At 48.7% G+C, this 17,716-nt stretch overlaps 1 protein-coding gene and 1 pseudogene across 2 annotated transcripts in view; both read left to right on the top strand.

Annotated features, from left to right (window-relative positions):
- The window catches only part of LOC129561602 (serine/threonine-protein phosphatase 4 regulatory subunit 1-like), a 74,569-nt pseudogene extending 71,693 nt beyond the window's left edge, over positions 1-2,876 (top strand). Inside the window, exon 24 of the transcript XR_016039071.1 lies at positions 891-2,876. The product of XR_016039071.1 is annotated as a serine/threonine-protein phosphatase 4 regulatory subunit 1-like (transcript). The remainder of the gene's footprint in view (positions 1-890) is intronic.
- A 1,063-nt stretch (positions 2,877-3,939) lies between these two features.
- On the top strand, positions 3,940-16,606 carry ANKRD60 (ankyrin repeat domain 60). The gene is made up of 4 exons (XM_055424053.2): positions 3,940-4,375; positions 9,082-9,212; positions 10,903-11,068; positions 13,956-16,606. Exons 1-4 carry the CDS (start codon positions 3,940-3,942, stop codon positions 14,258-14,260), a joined length of 1,038 nt encoding a protein of 345 aa, XP_055280028.1. The 3' UTR covers positions 14,261-16,606.
- Positions 16,607-17,716: the final 1,110 nt, after the last annotated feature.

Raw genomic sequence — 17,716 nt, 5'->3', positions numbered from 1 at the left:
TTTTTGGCATTGTGCTTTGTACCATTTATTAAATAAAAATTTAAAAATAAATAAAAAGAAGATTATGGAAGGAAGTCAGTTTAAGCATTAACTATGATTTGGGTTTTAATGATACTAATTTTGTTATCAGTCAGAAATAGTTTATATCTCAACCTGCTGCTACTACTGCTGCTGCTAATTCACTTCAGTTGTGTCCGACTCTGTGTGACCCCATAGACGGAAGCCCACCAGGCTCCCCCGTCCCTGGGATTCTCCAGGCAAGAACACTGGAGTGGGTTGCCATTTCCTTCTCCAATGTGTGAAAATGAAGAGTGAAAGTGAAGTCGCTCAGTCGTGTCCGACCCTTAGCGACCCCATGGACTGCAGCCCACCAGGCTCCTCCATCCATGGGATTTTCTAGGCAAGAGTACTGGAGTGGCTTGCCATTGCCTTCTCCGTATCCCAACCTAGTCAATTATTTTAAGCCTGAACAGGGCCTAACATAAGATAGTTCAATTCTACACCAGGGGTACAAGCAAATGTCTTAAATCCTACCCTGCATATGCCTGTCTTGCCTCTTCTCTCCTATCCTCTGCCCTAGCTTGCCAGCAACCTGCCCCCTACTTCCTGTGTTCTAAGTTGCTGATTCTTTTGTATTAGAGGGAAGAAAAGATAAAAGATTTTCAGTCATAGTTTTAAAAATACGCCTACCTATTCTAAAAAGTTTGTGTTTACAAGTTAGGAGATACTCTTTCATTAAAGCAATTTTATCACTTTAAAGGACTTTATGAAACATGGTTAATTGTCCTGAGATGTGGTTTTAAAAAAGAAAAAACCCAACCTAAACCAGCGTATGTTTTAGAACACAGTTCACGGCACCTGTGATTCAGTTTCGTGTCTTTTCTCTTTAGCGTATTTTAGAAATGCCGGTAACCATCATCTTGGAGTTGTTGGAGAGACTGTCCTGGCTTTGCAGCCCTACCAGAACCAAGATCTTACATTTTTTGCTGCTCTAGAACCAAAGTGGGGGAATGTTACAGACCTCGGCATGCTGCAAGAACAGAAGTAACCCATCTGTGATCACTGCAAGCCGGTCACTTCGAGCTTGGCATGTGCTGCTTACCGTAACTTGAAGGGGAGCTGATGGTGTCATACCTGCCTGGGGAGGAAAAGTTTCTGAGACTATGATATTGTGTCCTCCAGGGACCCCTTTCCCATCTTCGGTCACAGGGACTGCTCCTGGGACAGGCACTAGTTCCAGGTGGCCTGGCAGGCACTGTGCTTCTGTGTCCCTACATGCCAGATGAGATAAGTCTGTGCAAAGGCTGTAGAACCAGGTGGCTCCCTGAGTGTGGGAGCCTCCGTGACATCAGACTGTCTGGCAGCAGTTTGTTTTGTCTATTACTGATGATATTATTTGACCCCCAGTTACCCCCTCTCCAAAAATAAAGTACTTTACTAGAAGCTTTTACGTCTTCAATAGACTTGCGTATTTGGCTTCCGTCATGTTTCCCATAAAATATAGTTTATGGTTTTATATTTTATTTTTAACTGAAATATTGTGCATATGTAAATAACTCTTGACGGGAAGAAAATATATTAATGTAAGATTAGTCTCCTATCAGTGAATAGAACAAATACATCATTTAAATTTATGTTCTACTCAGAGTTGCTGTAAATAGAGCCCCATTTTTTTTACTTGTGAAAGATGTGATAGTTAAATCTACTAAAGCATGATTTATGGCAATCTTTCTAATATTGTACTTTTGTTATAAATTGTACTCAGACCTTTTTCTCAGGCACTCACCCCTTCCCTTCTTGCAGGAACCGTTTCCATAAAGAGATATATTGGCCTTTGATAGAGACATAAAACAGATTTTCATTCTTATATGGCTATATTATCATTTGTTTAAGAGATGGGAGGGAAATTGATCACTGAGATGCATGGATTTGAACTTTATATCTGATGCTTAAGAATCTTAAAAATACGAAAGCACAGTTCTGATCAGTCTATATAGTTGTCCATAAACACCAGTGATGTAGGGGTTTAAGTTATGATACGCTTCAAATCTAAGTACACAGGACTTAAGAGTTTGTACTTTTAAAATCTAGACCAAGAGTAAGATGCTCTAGAATTTAAAATGTTTTTGATTAATTAATAACTCAAGGTTCTAGAAACATCTGATTAAATTTTGCATGCATGTATGCTGATGTTATTTTTATTTTTTCTATTTTTATCTTCTCAAAGGCCAACAGGAGGGGAGGAAGGAGCAGCCTGTTTGGGGTCCGAGAGCGGGCTGCAAAGGGCACATGAGTTATTTCCATTCTTCCCTGGGATCTTTTTCTTATCTTTCTTTTCTTTTTTTTTAAAATAAAATTTCTCGAGCTAATATTGAGTTTCCTGGTATACAGGATGCTTTCCCCTACCCCAAATTCCACTGGGCTGACTCTAAAAAGTAAGGAAGGAATCCATACCGTGCCAAAGAAAATAAGGCACATGTATGAGAATTTCAAATTGTATTGATAACCCAGGAGATAGCATTTTGGCAGCTTCAGGAAAGAGTGACTTAATACATTGGAGACTACATATTAAGAGAGAAAAAAAAATCAGCCTATCTTGTATTCAGTGCTTTTTTAGAGTAAATAGATGGAGCTATTGTTTTGCTTCGGTAACAAGCAAATTTTAATTTTTTTATTGCTTAGAAATTGAGATTGTCGTGTTGTTGAAATCTGTTGATCCAGCAGCAATGTAGAATTATTCAGCTGGAATCTTGTATTCTGTGCAGAGCTTCACGTTCCATTAAAGAAAACAAATTCAGTTTGTGTTGTGATGGGTAGGATTTGCCTGCCAAATCATCTGTGCTGGTAGAGATTGGTCAAGACTCTTTGGTGAATAACCTAACCTTTAAATTTTAAGTTTATAAGTGTTAAAATTTTCTATAGTTTTATAGGAATGCCTTTCCAGTACAAAGATTTTTTTTTTACGACTGTCACTTCTCTGCAAAAAGTATGTTTAAAGCTCACATTTTATTCTTCTTTTGTAACAACTGAGATTTTTTTTCTGAGATTGTTCATGTTGCCCTTGCTGTTCTCTCCTGTAGGTTTCTCATCAGTTTAGGTCTTTACATGTTAGTTCATAGATGCAGCGTTGAGTGTCTGTGATCTGACTTGCACTGGCCTCCTCTGGCAATATAACGGAAAAGCACAAGCTGGTTTCTCACCAATAGGGCTGCCTTGAAAGGCATCTCAGCAACAGAACCATCTCAGACCGTCCCTAAGTGGACATGTCCTTCACTGTCCTTCTCACAGTGCTTTCTTTGGCACTTTCTCACTCCAAGAATCCCAGGGTGTTTTCAGCACTGATGGATTTCAGTGCAGATTTGCAAAATTTCGGGAAGGTCCATCTCCCACTTACGGGGTGGCCCAGTATCTTTTATTCCCCCCCTCCACTGTCAGGTTGGGTCCAGATCTGCTTGAAAGGAATCATATTTCTGCAATGTTGCCTTTTTCATTCATGCTGGAAATAGGATTTTAAAGCATGACCAAAGACTGCACTTTACAGCTCTCCAAAGAGGATGCATGCAAAGATGGTTTAGAGCGTTATTCAGGCATAATCCCTACAGGTAGTTGGCCCCGAATTGTGCAATGACTGTATTTTAAACAGACAAGAAGAGGCCACAGTTTTCCCGCTTAAAGGACCCGAGCTTCAGTTGAGAAGGGGAGTTGGGGGTGTTGTGCGGAAGCGCACGCCTCCTGGCGATGCGTCTGTATTGATCTCAGTAAATCTCCCCACTGTTTTAGAAGCGCCCGTGCCCATTCCCCTTCTTCAAGAAGCTGCACCAGGTCCACGTGAAGCCCGCTTTGGTTAACTGCTGCCCATCGGCCCACCGCGGGGAGGGGGGCTCAGCTGTCCGGGGAGGGGCGGGGGTGCCGGTGACGCGACCACTAAGTGGAGCGGGCATGACGCGTGCAAGACCCGGCCAAGCCGCTGGGATGATGCGGGCAAGACAGGGCCAAGCGGCGGGGGCCGGGCGGCGGGCCATGCGGAGGGAAGCGGCGGCGGCAGCGACGCCGCCGGAGGGCACCATTCGCCCCGACCCCGCTACGGCCTGGCCGCCCACGCCGGGGGCAGACTTGGCCCGCCCGCGGCCCCACGCCCCTCAGCTCCGGGCCTGCACCCGCGGCCGGAGCCACGTCGGGGACCCGCAGGCCGTGAACCAGGCGACTGACGTGGTCCCGGATGTCTTCCCCATGCGAGTGCTGCTGGAAGATTCCGGGGAGATGTTCCGAGTGACAAACTGCCGCAGCAACATGACGGTGCGGGAGCTCAAAGAGGAGCTGGACCTAACAGCCGGCATCCCCTTCAACCTGCAGCGCCTACAGTACCTGGACCAAGGTGGCCCCTGCCCGACCCCTTTCCCGGCCACCTGTACTCCTTTCCACCCTGGGTGCCAAGTCCCCTCTGAATCTACAGTAGGGCAAGGGAAGCCCGCCCTGACAAAGACCCCCAGATGGGTCAAAACGAATCCCACACCATGAAACTCCAGGTGGAAAAGCCAATCCTGGCCACTTAGGGACTTCCCAATTCCAGAAAAGCTGGGTTCATGTTAGATCGCAGATCTCCAGGCAAACCCTGTCCACAGCAAAACCCTGATCTGTAGCAAATCCTCCAATCTCAAAGACAGCTGTCTAGTCCATCCTGCCAACCTGAGTCAACCCCGTCCAGGTCAGAGCCCCAATCCCAACCCAGACGCTGCTCACCCCACTAGGACCCTCAGACACCCAGACCCTCAGACTCCCACGTCTTTCTTCATCAGGGACCCAAGTCCCAAAGCTGGCAGTGCCACCAAGACCTCAAGCCTGAAACATTTGTCCTCAGCAGGACCCCACAAACCTGCCTATGTCAAGCCCCCAAATGGGGGCAAACTTCCAGTGTCTGTGCTACGCTGTGGGATACCAGGACCCCCAATCCGCCATCCAGTTATATCCATGCAAGGACCCCAAGCCCAGAACAAGCCTGCCCAAAACTTACCCCAAATCTCCAAGGTTACCGTGACTACTTCAGAACCCCGGATTCTTTGGCAAAGGTGTCCACGCAAGGACACTGGGGCTTGGAACAAGCCCTGCTCACTTCAGGGCCCTCAAGCCAAGAACCAACCTGCCCAAGACTGAATCCCCTACTCCCCAGACTAACCAAGTGACCATGAGAACCCCGAATCCTCCAGCAACCATGTAGACTCAAGGACACTAGAGCCTTAAACAAACTCTATGAGCCTCAGAACCCATATCGCTCCACAAACCATACTCATGTTTGAACCTCAAATACAATCCCCAAGTGACCCCCTGCTCACAACAGAAACCTGAATCCCAGAGCAGATGGGCTCAGTCCTGAGTCCCTCATCTCCGCCTAAACAATCACGCATCTGAACCCCACTCCATCAGCCATCTTTGTCTACATAAGAATGTCAGACCCCAAAATGAACTCGGCCCACATCTGACAGCTCACTGTGGCTACACCAGAAGCCCAGGCCAAGAGTCTTCAGAAGAGCTCTAAGGCATGAGACAGATTCTGCCCACAATAGGACCCCAAAACTCAAGTCCAGTGTACCCATATGTGAACCCCAAACCTCCATGGAAATCACGTTTGCACTCCGAGGTTTAAGCCAGCCATATGCGTATAAGGAAGCCAAAGCTCAAAACAAGCCTTGCCTACGTGAGGCCCCCCCAGACTCAAAGCAAACTCTGCCTGTGTTTGAAACCCAAATCCCACATCAGCCTCAGTCACATCTAAACCCCAAGTTCAAGACCAAACCCTGCCTATATCAGGACTCCGACTCTCATAGCAGAACCTGTCACCACTGAGACACCTGAATCCCAGGGCAGACCTGTCCAATTCCTCACCCCTATGCTATCCAGGACCCCCAATTGCCAAAACAAATCCTTCCCACAGAAGGACTGTACATCCCAGAACAGATCCTTCCCACACCAGGAGCCCCAGGCAGAGTGCAAACCTTGCCTCCATCAGAACCCCAAATCTCAAAACAAACCCTGTCCACATTTGAATCCCAGATACTGGCACTGACCCACTCTGTGTCAGGACCTTGAATCTCAAGCTTCCTCCTTGTCCGTGTCAGGAGCTCAAAGCTAGCCCAGCCGGAATCGGAACCCAGCACCCAAAGCTCACTGTGACTGACTCAGGACCCCAAGGTCCCCTGTCCAGACAAACCCCACATAGGAGACAGCCAGTGGAGAGCAAGGGCCCAGAGTACATCCTCTCCCCCTAGGGCCTCCTTCCCTCAGCCTGTGGGTCTGGCTGTCCCCATCCCATCCCTATGATATTTAGAATATGAGAGCAGGATCAAAGCCCCCCAACCTCCACCATCTCCCCACCTGCTTGAAATCAACGCAAAAAACAAGAAAACAAAGGTAGAAAATAACTCTCTGGGCTGCTGCACAGAGAAACCGAACAGCCGATGGCGCAGAGAGACTGCAGTTACACTGCAGGGACCGTGAAGCGAAAGAGATGAAGACTTGAAGCAGCCTGTCTCCCCGAGCTCCAAGCTCCCAGACGTTGCCCTGCTGGGTCTCAGTTTCCTGATCTGTAAACCACAGCCCCATTAGCTCCAGAATCCTCAGTGCCATTTCCTCCTTTAGGCAGAAACGACCCCAGAAACTCAGAAAGCATACTGAAGACCAAAGTCCTTTCCTTTGCCCTCTCAGAAATCGGTTAAGCATTTTTCATGATGTATTTGCTTTGCTAGAGCGGTATTTGGAAGATGCTTAAGAGCATTTTCGAGGTTTTATGTGGAAAGAAATGTACCTGGATTTAATGTGTTAAAAGCGAAGTGAGCTATGGAAGTACTTAGAGTTCCAAAGCAAGTAATTCGAGAATTAAGTGTCCTGAACTGCAGATGTCTGACACCCCTCCTGTTAATTTATTTTCACCCATGAGCTATGTCGAGCGATACATTCAAGAAAGCTAAGAGGGAAAGAGATGAAGTGGCTTAACACTGATGTCACAATCCTGTTAGTCAGCAAGCACTTAGCAACTGTTAGAAGCTTGACCTCTCTTGCGGTTGCCATCCTTACTGTTGACGGCAAACAAGAAAGAGAGAAGGTATACCACGGTGATGGAAGAAATTTGGGCTTCTGCCAATAAATAATCAGTCTGACACCTCTTTACCCACCTCAAAGGTTGCCAGGGAGGATCAAATGAGATAATGTGTGTGAAAACCCTGAAAGACTTAACTCTGAAAGGGGGTGAGCGTTCTCCTGGAGGCGGGTCGCCTTCCCATGTCTGTTGTCAACTGTAATAATTTATTTAGCTGGTGATAATTAGTATTTGTCTAAGCCGAAGGCAGTTGCTGCCTGCCTGTAAAAGGAGAATGTGCTCTGATTTTCTCTAAGAGCTGTTTAGCTAGTGTGAATTGTGCTCTTGTCTTTCTCGGAGAAACACAGCCTTGCTCCAGTTTTTTCAAAGTTGTTAGGAAGTCGTCGAGTTGTCTTACTTACACTAATTACTGATTATCCTCAGTGTGGGAACCACAAATAAGACCCTAATTAACAGATTTGCTAATCACTATTCCATGTTTGCATCCACCAACTGGAGTTGCTGGGAACCAAAGGGTGCAAGCAAAGTCTAGAGTGAGTGGCACAGGGCATCGAGGAGAGGCAGGGATGGTTGGAGTCCTGGTGTTGCTGTTCACTGGCCATGTGAGCCTCCGTCCGCTTCTGCGGCAAATGGACCAGCCAAACCTGGCTTGTCGTGAGGATTAAAGAATGTGGGTGCTGAGTACTGGCCCTTAGTAATCACTCAATCATGAAACCAAAAATGCTCACAAATTCTACTTGGAATAAATGCTCATCCAACCTGGGCAGAGTTGAGATATTGCATTCTTCTGCTTATTGGAAAAAGCAGATTAATCCTTCAGCTAGATTACAGGTGGCCAGGTAGGAAGATGTGTGTGTGTGTTTCCAAAGGTAAACTGAAATCAACTTCATTTTCTTAAAATGTTCTACAGTCCTCTTCTACTAATGCGGACCATCTTCCCCCAAGGGTATGAGTAAGGGGCAGTTTGGGGCGATGACAAGATGTTCTTCTAAACCAAGTCCATATGGTGGGGGTCAACATGGAGATGCTCATATTACCCATAGGGTCTCCACTGGAGCAGTTTTGTCCCCCTGGAGGCCATCTGGCAATGTCTAGAGATATTTTAGTGGTCACACCTAGCTGAGCGGGCTGCTGCCACCTTGGGGGTAGAGGCCAGGAATGCTGTAAAGACCCTGAAATGTCCAGGAAGACCCCACAGCAGATAGTCATTCGGCCCTAAGGGTCACGAGTGCAGAGGTTGAGAAATGCTGCCATGGACTAAAATTTGAAAGATCCAACAATTTTTTCTCATTATTACCTCTTTAAGCTAACTGATGACAACATTAACCAGAATCAGTATTTTAGCTTAAAGGTATGTAACTTGTGTAGCCACATTGTGCCCTGTTTGTAATGTACAGTTACTTCAAGTAGTTCTACTTAGAGTTGGCCTCCTGAAATGACTTTTGTTCACTTCATGTATTTTTTTTTTTTTGTGATGGGTCAAGTTATAATTGGGCTTCCCAGGTGGCACTAGTGGTAAAGAACCTGCCTGTCAGTGCAAGAGACATAAGAGTTGTGGTTTGATCCCTGGGTTGGGAAGATCCTCTTGCAGAAGGGCATGGCAACCCACTCCAGCATTCTTGCCTGGAGAATCCCATGGACAGAGGAGCCTGGCAGGCTACAGTCCGTAGGGTGGAAAAAGACATTACTGAAGCGACTTAGCATGTATACATGCAAGTTATAATTACAGAATTTTATGATTTATTGCTTTTTTTCTGGTGGGGGAAGGTTTGACTTCTCTTTGAGTGAAGCCAAATTAATTTTCTAAAAAACATCAGCTACCACAAACAGACATACGTGGCTTTATCAAAGGAGACTAGTGCTCAAGTGTCTCAAAGTATTTTTGTGATACCCACATATCACAAATAAGATAATCTCTTAACTAAACCAGTGTAAAAATTTATCTTTAATGCCTGATTTTTCTTTTTAAAGATAAAAATTATTCCCCATAGGAATTTTGATGGATGATGCTACGCTGAAGTTCCACGACGTTATTCCTGGTGGAATTATTTCATTATGTGTCTGGCACTATGATGGATGGACGGAACTGGTTTTGGCGGCTGTGGAAGGGGATTCCAGTAAGGTATTTTCATGCTTCTTTAAATGGATATTATACTTCATGAAGCAACTGTAGATTGTGTGTGTGTGTGTGTGTGTGTAGGGGGAAGTTGCTTATTCTTTAATGTGAATATTTGTTGAACGTTGCAGAGTAGCGAGAACAATAGCAGCGACTTATCATCATGATCAAATCGTGTGTTTCCATCTGCTGTTTGGCTTTGCGATTTCGCCCTGTCCACGGACTTGTGATTTGTAACCCAGTCGCTCCACCTCGAAAGGAACCAGGGCACGCCGTATATTTGCGTGCGTTCTAGTCCCTTCAGTTGTGTCCGACTCTTTGCCACCCCATGGACTGTAGCCCACCAGGCTCCTCTGTCCATGGGATTCTCCAGGCAAGAATACTGAAGTGGGTTGCTCTTCTTTTCTCCAGGGGAGCTAACTGACCCGGGGATCGAACCTGGGTCTCCTGTATTGCAAGCGAATTCTTTACCACTAGCGCCACAAGTATATTTGGTAAAGTTGAAAACCTAATTTAACAGTGGAGGACGTTAGATAAGTTGGAACTGTGTGGTCCAGAGCATTCGTCACTGCAAAAATAAAAGTCCTGGGGGTCTGCCCCCACCTGACAGGGAGAGGCTTGGAAACACAGAAGGCGCCCTGACCCTTGGCCAGGCCTTGAGCAGGGCTCTGGTGTGGGGCGGGGGTGGGGGCAAGCGGGGATGGGAGTGAGACAGGAGGAGGAAATGTCCACCCAACAGTGAAGGTGAACCCCTCAGACACAGGGCGAGTGCAAGTTCTTTGTGGAAAATGAATTGGGATGAGAAGCTAGGAACTTGTGGAGGAGACAGTTCACTTCTGGCTGGGATGCAGATTGGGGTGGTGGTGGTTGCGATGGGGTTCTGGGAGCGGCGGTGGCTCTAGGAAGGCAGGGCTGGGACCCAGCAACCCTGCTGCCCTGGAGCAAGAGCCTTAGAGCCCATCCCCCCCCGTATTTGCACAACTCTCTGGCTCCTTCTCTGCGTTTCTCCCCCTCCTCGGCCTTCCCTGGATTCCTCTTGGGCTGTGTCCATTCTGGGTTCTCTGACTCTTGCTCTGAACGTGGGGTGAGTCCCCCCGCCCCGACTTGTCTTGGGCCAGAACTGTCATCACCCCCTGGACTGGGTTCCTCTCTGTTGGAGCCATAGCCTTCCTCTGGGGCTCAGGGCTTTAATTTTCCACGAGAAGATTATGTCCCAGGGCTGTTATTCACCTGAGAGCAGAGTTCAGAGTGTCCCAAATGTTAACGGAGACAATGGGCCTAAGAATAGACCGGAAGGCCAGGGTTCATCAGCTCTCCCTAGGAGTGCGTGCTCCCTTGGAGGTGGGGGTGTTCGGTGTCGGCGGGGGTCTTCCTTCAGGGCTGCAGCCCCCTTCCTCTGGACACCCAGAAAAGCTATTTTTCTCTCTTCAAAACATGGACAGGAAGAATTTCCTGCCTCCTGAGCCTGTCTGGTGGTAAATTTGTGTTTCCTGGACGTGCAGAGAGAGCTACCCCTGGCTGGTTTCCAGCTTCTCCCTCCCCTAGGGGCTGCCCACCCAGCCTGTCCCATCCACCTCCTGCACGTGGCATCCGAGCTGACTTCCCCACCAGGGTGTCCCGGGGCCCACCAGCCAGGTGCCTCTGTGTTCCTGAAGTCACTGAGACTCATGCGTGAAACTGTGTGTCTCATCCACAGCTGGCTTGCCTTGGCGTTGCTGAAGACACTTTCTACCGAACTGCAAATTCGGGGCATTTTGACGACAGGCAGTGGAAGAAGTGGATTTCCCAGAGAGCGTTCGTGGCCTTGTATGTTGCCTCACACAGGGGTCACTCAGAGGCTGTGCAGTACCTTCTAGAACACGGTAAATCTCACAGCGGCTGGGTGTGTTCAGGTGGTTGGTGTTCAGTCACTAAGTCACGTCTGACTCTTTGCAACCTCATGGACTGCAGCATGCCAGGCTTCCCTGTCCTTCACCATCTCCCAAAGTCAGCTCAGACTCATGTCCATTGAGGGGCTTTCCTGGTGGCTCAGACGGTAAAGCGTCTGTCTGCAATGCGGGAAACCTGGGTTCAATCCCTGAGTCGGGAAGATCCCCTGGAGAAGGAAATAGCCACCCACTCCAGTATTCTTGCCAGGAAAATCTCACGGACGGAGGAGCCTGGTAGGCAACAGTCTATGGGTTCGCAAAGAATTGGGCATGACTGAGCGGATCAGCTTCTTCTTCATGTCCACTGAGTATGTGCAAGAGTAGGGGTCTTTTGCAGGCAAGGGGGACACAGTGGCTTGCCCTTCTGGTTCGCTCAGTTGTGGTTTCCTGGACCTAAGTTTGTCAACCACCAATTAAGGTCCCCATTGGGCCACTCGGTCACTGAGGGGGCTGAGGACATGCTAACCGAGGCTGTGTTGCCTCTCTTGGCCAGGGCTCAGGAAGACAGAATTTTTCGGGACACCAAGTCACAGGGCTTCCTGGTTCATAGTATCCAACCAGACCCTGCTGGGGATATTCTCAACCCATCCTGTTATTTCCTCTCCACCTGGGGTCCCTTTTCTGCCCAAGGAGTCTAGCCCCATGCTGACATCCCTCCCTTGGTGGCTGGCAAGCTAGCCAGTCTCCTTTCTCCAAGCCTTTGAATTATTTGTCCCACACCCTCGTTTTCATCTCTCCTCCACCAAAGGGCAATTACTCTCTCTGTCCACAGACACAGAAGCCTTAGCCTGGCTTGTCTCCCAATTAAAGGGTTTTGCCTGAGGTTCTTTGGGAGTACATTTTATCTTTCCTGGATGTAGAGTGTTTTGGGGAAAAGAGGCCTGGGATTGAGATGCAGACCACTCAAAAACACAGGAAAACCGTGTCCGACATCCCAGGCCACCAGCTTCCTCCAGAAAAAGCAGATAGTATTTGATCAATGGTAAAAGAACCTGCCTGCCAATGCAGGAGGTGCCTGTTTGATCCCTGGGTCAGGAAGATCCCCTGGAGAAGGGAATGGCAACCCACTCCAGTATTCTTGTCTGGAGACTCCCATGGACAGAGGAGCCTGGTGGACTGCAATCCATGGGGTTGCAAAGAGACATGACTGAGCATGCACACACTACTTGGGGCTCAGGAGGGGGCTTCATCTGAGGATCTCCCATATCAACTTGGCTCCAGATGAGACCCCCTCTTCCCAGCCTTTGGCCTTGATCCCCAGCTATCTGTGCTATTTCCCCCACTTTCACCAACCAAGCTGGGAGCACATCTGTGATGCTTGGGCAGGATGACAGGCCGTGTGCCTGTGACGGGTAGGGGTTTTTGTGACAGTCCTCCCCTCTTTCTGCTCTTCTCCTGTTGTAGGATGAAATATGGGCTTTTCACAGCCCAGCAGTCCTTTAAGCTCATAAAAAGTCATTTTCACTCTGATGGAACTGTGATGTATTTGAAAGCACCAGTTAAAAAATTACAGCCGGCTTGGCAAAGTTTTCTCTCCTTTGCAGACAGTAGCTGTAAAGAGGTCCCGGGGCCAAGGCAGGGTTTTGTGAGAACCCATTTAAAACTTTACCTCACTGACCAGTCATAGCTCATAAAAACTGGCTACCGAAATGTCAGCTGCGTGTAATCGCATTGCCTTGTTTTCTCTGTCACGGTATTTGTTACCCAGAATTTGATTCAATTCAACAAGTCCATGTTGGACACCTGTCATTAGCCCACCCTTCTGCGGGAGGCAGTGAGGGAGTCAATCCGAGTGAAGTCTGTTCACGAGTCAGGCTGCCCAGCCTCTGACATCTTCCAGGGGCCTGTCTTCTCCAGGCATCGCCCAGGCTGTGTGCTGGGGATGAAAACAGCAGTGATCAAAACAAGTGTGTTTTCTGCCCATGTGGAGTTTATGAAGGGAAGTCAGCAAATTATTACAAATAATTAATTCCATGGTCAGTCATGCGTGGAATGTTCTGGAGATGCAGAACATCTATTGAACAAACGCAGGGGTTCCCCAGATGGCTCAGTGGTAAAGAACCCTCCTGCCAACATAGGTAGATGTAAGAGATGTGGGTTCAATCATTGGGTCAGGAAGATCCCCTGGAGGAGGGTGTGGCAACCCACTCCAGTATTCTTGCCTGGAGAATCCCATGGACAGTGGAGCCTGGCGGGGTGCAGTCTGTGGGGTCACAAAGAGTCAGACATGACTAAACTGTGCACAGGGGGATTTTGGGGAGGAGGACTAAGGAGTGTTTTCCTGAGGAAGTGAATGAAACCTCAAGAAACATAGGGTCATCCCAAGCGGGGGGGGGCGGGGGCGGGAAGGATGAGAGTGCTTTTAGCAAAGGAAACAGCATGTGCAAAGATCCTGGGGCAAGGTAAGGGAGCGGGTGTGTTGAAAGGATCAAGCTAGAAGGCTGGTGTAAGTGAAGCATGGAGTGGTGGGGGAGGAAGATCGCTGAGTGGGGGGTGGGTAATGGTGGAGTGATAAGGCGAGGTGGGTAGGACAGAGCCGAAGGCTTAGAACATCGCCCCAAGGATTTGAGCGAGGATTGTAGAAAGGTCTTTGCCACAAGAGGAGCCTGGGGGTGAAGCAGGGCTGGATGCTGGGTGGGGGGGGATACAGGAGTGACCCCTTCATGGCACTGGGTACCAGGGTGGGGAGCAGTTATTCATTCTCCCAAGCATTCCTTTCCAAACCTCGGCCCCTCCCCGTGAGTCTCTTCTGAACAGGTTTCTGAAGTTTGGCTCTGGCCAGCAGGGTGGCCCTCCCTGAGCCCACTCTTTCATTTCGCAGGTGCCAACTGTCAGGGAAGATCCCCCGTGGGCAGGACGCCCCTGCATGTGGCTGCAGCCATGAGTCGGCTGGACTGTATCAGCCTCCTGCTCAACTATGGGGCCTCCATCAACGACAAGGATGCCAAGGGGGAGACGCCCATGTCTGTCGCCCGCCGCCTGAACCGTACCCAGAGCGAGCGACGGATGTTCCTCTTCTACTGGCTGGTGAAGATGGGGACTAAGGACCCGCTGGACCCCGTGGTGAACAAGGCTTTTCAGAGAGTCAAGTCCAGGTTCCGTACCAAGAAGGAGAGCAAAGTGTAGGAACGTTTGCATGTTGACACTGACTCGGGGTAACTTTCCCGAGTTCAGGTCCACAATGACCAGTGGCCGTGGTGAGCAGAAATTCAGAGAAACATGGCAATTAATTTGAATCAGACACAAAATGATCTGTCCTGTTTGCAAATGACGTGGGGAGAATATTGATAGAAGTGGATGACTTTGTGTTCATTTCCTAACCCATTATGGACCTAACAGACTCCCACGTCAGCCTTTAATTTTGAGCTATTTGTTCATTATACCCAGTAACGCTGCTTGGGGTGATGGGGACCAATTACCTCCTCTCCCGTCCGGACACCATCTAATGCACCCGCATAATAGGGGTAATGGACACCATGAGAGTAGTTCTTGTTGTTATGGCACAAAACCAGTGCGGGCAATTGTCGCCGGGCGGTGGGCAGTGTCACCTGTGAATTCCAGCTTGTTAAATTCATGGAACAAGATGTTCCCTGAGCTCGCAATGTTCCCGAAGTTTTCCTGAACCTTCCTGGAGGGGTCTTCTGTCTGAGTCGGAGGTAGGGTTGGGGTGAGAAGCTAGGCTGGCCAGAAGACATCCAAGCTCGGTTGTCCGCAAGGGGCATCTGGTTACTCTCGGTGTAAGGGGGTGAGTTGACATTGGATTTCAAGGAAACCAGTGAAAAGATGACGATGAGCTCATAAAGGAGAGAGTTTGAACTGGCAGCTTCTTTTTTCCTTTTGTCCCATCCCCCAAAGTTCAAGCACCCTCCTCCCCCGGACTAACTTTCTCCTTTCCTGCTAGAACTGGGGGAGCTCCAGCATCCTTACTAGAGGGCAGCATCTGTGCTGGACTCTGGGCTCGACAGCCCATGAAAGCTGCCACGTGAGTGATGAGCTGGGTGTGGGAGGCCAGAGGGAGGGGTGAGGACTGGAGCAGACTGACGTGTACCCCCCCCCCAACCCTTGCCTGAAGAAGATGCTGCCACTCAGTTCCAGCAATAAGGGAGCCAAAGGCAACTAGAGCTTTCCAGAGCCAGAAACCTGGCTTTTTAATCTAAATCCTGATTTTTAAGTGTTGGCTTGAATTATCCCCTGGGGAAGGGAAAGGCTACCCACTCCAGTATTCTGGCCTAAAGAATTTCAGGGACTGTACAATCCATGGGGTCACAAAGAGTCGGACACAACTGAGCAACTTCCACTTTCTTTTCTTTTGAATTATTTTAAGATCAGCATATAGTACAAAAGGAGAAGAAGATTTGAGGCACATGGATGGGACTGCCAAGCGTCATCAAACTAACTTGTTTCACCTGGGAGGTAGGCGGAAACAGTTTAGGACTCCTCGGACTGTTCCCTGGCTCCAAAACCTCAGGGTGGGAATGGCTGTGGCTGTTCCTGGGTGATGCTGTCCACCCTCGCACCCACAACCACACGTGTTTCTCTGAAGCCCTGAATCCTGACGCAGCTTCCAGGGCCAGTCTGTGTGGCAGCAGTCCCTCTGGAGTTCTGTTATGTGCTTTTGCAGATTTTTTTTTTTTGGTCTCAGACCTGAACTTAGTCATTTTCCAAGGAACCCTGGTTCTGAAGTTCTGATTTTTAAGAAACTGGAAAATGGCACTGCATCCCAGCCACCCTTCTCTCCAACTTACATCCTAAGAACTGGAACTGGATTCAGCTTTTACATCAATGGGCCGCGTTTCCTGCTGTCTTTGCAAGGAAGATCCGTGTTGATGATGTGGCTTTACGCTTGGTGGACGTGGCTGGACCCAGTTCAGCAATCTGTTTGACAAATAATAGTCGGGGAAAAAGAAAATACAGCTCGGCATCAACTATGTCAAAACAGAGATCTTGTTTTTGGCAGATGTTCCCCAAAGTCAATAGGCAGATATTAAATAGCCTCACCTAGTGGGGTCAGTTCATTTAGCTAATGAGGTGTGTTGGCAGGGGGACCTGGGCACCCTTTTAACTTAACAAGTGGTGTGACTCACAGTCATGGGTTTTCCGGGAGTTCTGCTCTCCTGTCTTTATTGTTAGGAGAGTCACCTGCCTGACACTTATCCCCAAAACCTTGGAGGGAAGCCCTCTGTCTTCATCACCCCCAGTTCATCTAAACACTTGGCCAGGAACTGAACAAGTTCCAAACTGTGATGACATTTTGCTTGGTCTTTGGCAGGGTCATTAAAACACTCCTGTAGGTCCTGGGGACTCTTCCTTTCAGACAGTCTTAACATCTGAGCTGTTCTATTCAATTAACTTGCATTGCCTTGTCAATAAAATTTGTCCACAGCCTCAGAAGAGTTGATTTGCAATTGGTTGCAATCCTGTTACACTTTGCAGATAATTTTATTCAACATTTGAAGTTTTGTGGGGTCATATTTTGGAGCCAACAGAATTTTTTTTTTTAAGGGGTTGAACTCAAACATTTGTGTAGGATCCTGAAATCCTTTTAGGCCCAAGGTATTGAGGGTGGTCTTTAGTGGTGAAGCAGTGGTGGTCTGCTTTTGCCCAGGTGGGCCTCATCTCTGTGTGGAGAGTGACTAGCTTCCTCGGAGTTATGGTCAATCATCTGGGTATAACATCCATCTCCCTGCTCCGTATCTCGTATCTCCTGTGAGGCTGAACTCAATTGCCAGAGTGGGATTGCTCCCAGGGTAGTGTGGACGTAAGGGCTGGGAGTCAGAGTGGACCCCAGGTTGCATCTTGGTGGCTCTGCCCTATGGCCTTGGGGTAGCGGAGGATGGAGGGTGGTCATGGTGTCTGGTCCCCCAGGTTGTTGGGAGGGGGCACTCAGTACATGCTAGCTCTTCTCAGCTGAGAGCTTGGTGCAGACTGGCTAAAGTGAGCTCCATTATTGATGATGGAGGAGGGGGAAGAGAGGAGAAACATTTAGGACCATTTAGAGCCATTTATTGGACTTTCAAGTTCTGATCAGCAAGAGACAGATGATTTCTGAGCTCAGGAGCCCATGGAAGAGCTGTCCAATGTCCTCGGATCCCTTAGTGCCTCTAGGCCATTGGGGACCCTGCTCACCAGGGTGCCTTATGTCAGCCAGGAAAACAGCCGTTGGAACCAGGGGAGCCTCTCTGGAGAGGTGGACTGCTCACGCTAAGCACAGCTGTGCCCCCACCACATGGCCACTTGCCTTGGCCACCCCTCTGGACCCCTGGCCGCAGGTCATTGCCGGGGTCTTGGGCATTGGCCATCTCTCTCCAAAGACTTGGCTGAGTGGCTGCATCCCTGGGTTCTGCCTACCGGGTCCTCCCTCCATCTCTAGTCTGAACACTCCCTTCTCTGCAGCATAGACACTGACCAGACCTTCCCAGAGAAGCGGAAGGGCACCCACTGGTGGCGCCTCGGGGGACTTTTGGCTCTGTTGCTGCAGTGAGTGCCATCAAAATGCAGGGTGAGAAAGTTATTCCCTTTTCAAATCGCTCTCAATCCTTTAAATTCTGATAAGAGGAAAGTCTCCACTTGGTGCTAGAGTGT

Source organism: Moschus berezovskii, chromosome 15 (genome assembly GCF_049115385.1).
Source record: "Moschus berezovskii isolate FMDL1 chromosome 15, NW_MosBer_1.0, whole genome shotgun sequence".
NCBI lineage: Eukaryota > Metazoa > Chordata > Mammalia > Artiodactyla > Moschidae > Moschus > Moschus berezovskii.
This window is presented reverse-complemented; position numbering and strand designations above follow the sequence as displayed.

Coding starts and splice junctions, on each gene's coding strand:
- ANKRD60 (XM_055424053.2), top strand. CDS start 3,940: ATGACGCGTGCAAGACCCGGCCAAGCCGCTGGGATGATGCGGGCAAGA. Junction 4,376..9,081: donor CCTACAGTACCTGGACCAAG/GTGGCCCCTGCC, acceptor TATTCCCCATAG/GAATTTTGATGGATGATGCT. Junction 11,069..13,955: donor GCAGTACCTTCTAGAACACG/GTAAATCTCACA, acceptor TTCATTTCGCAG/GTGCCAACTGTCAGGGAAGA.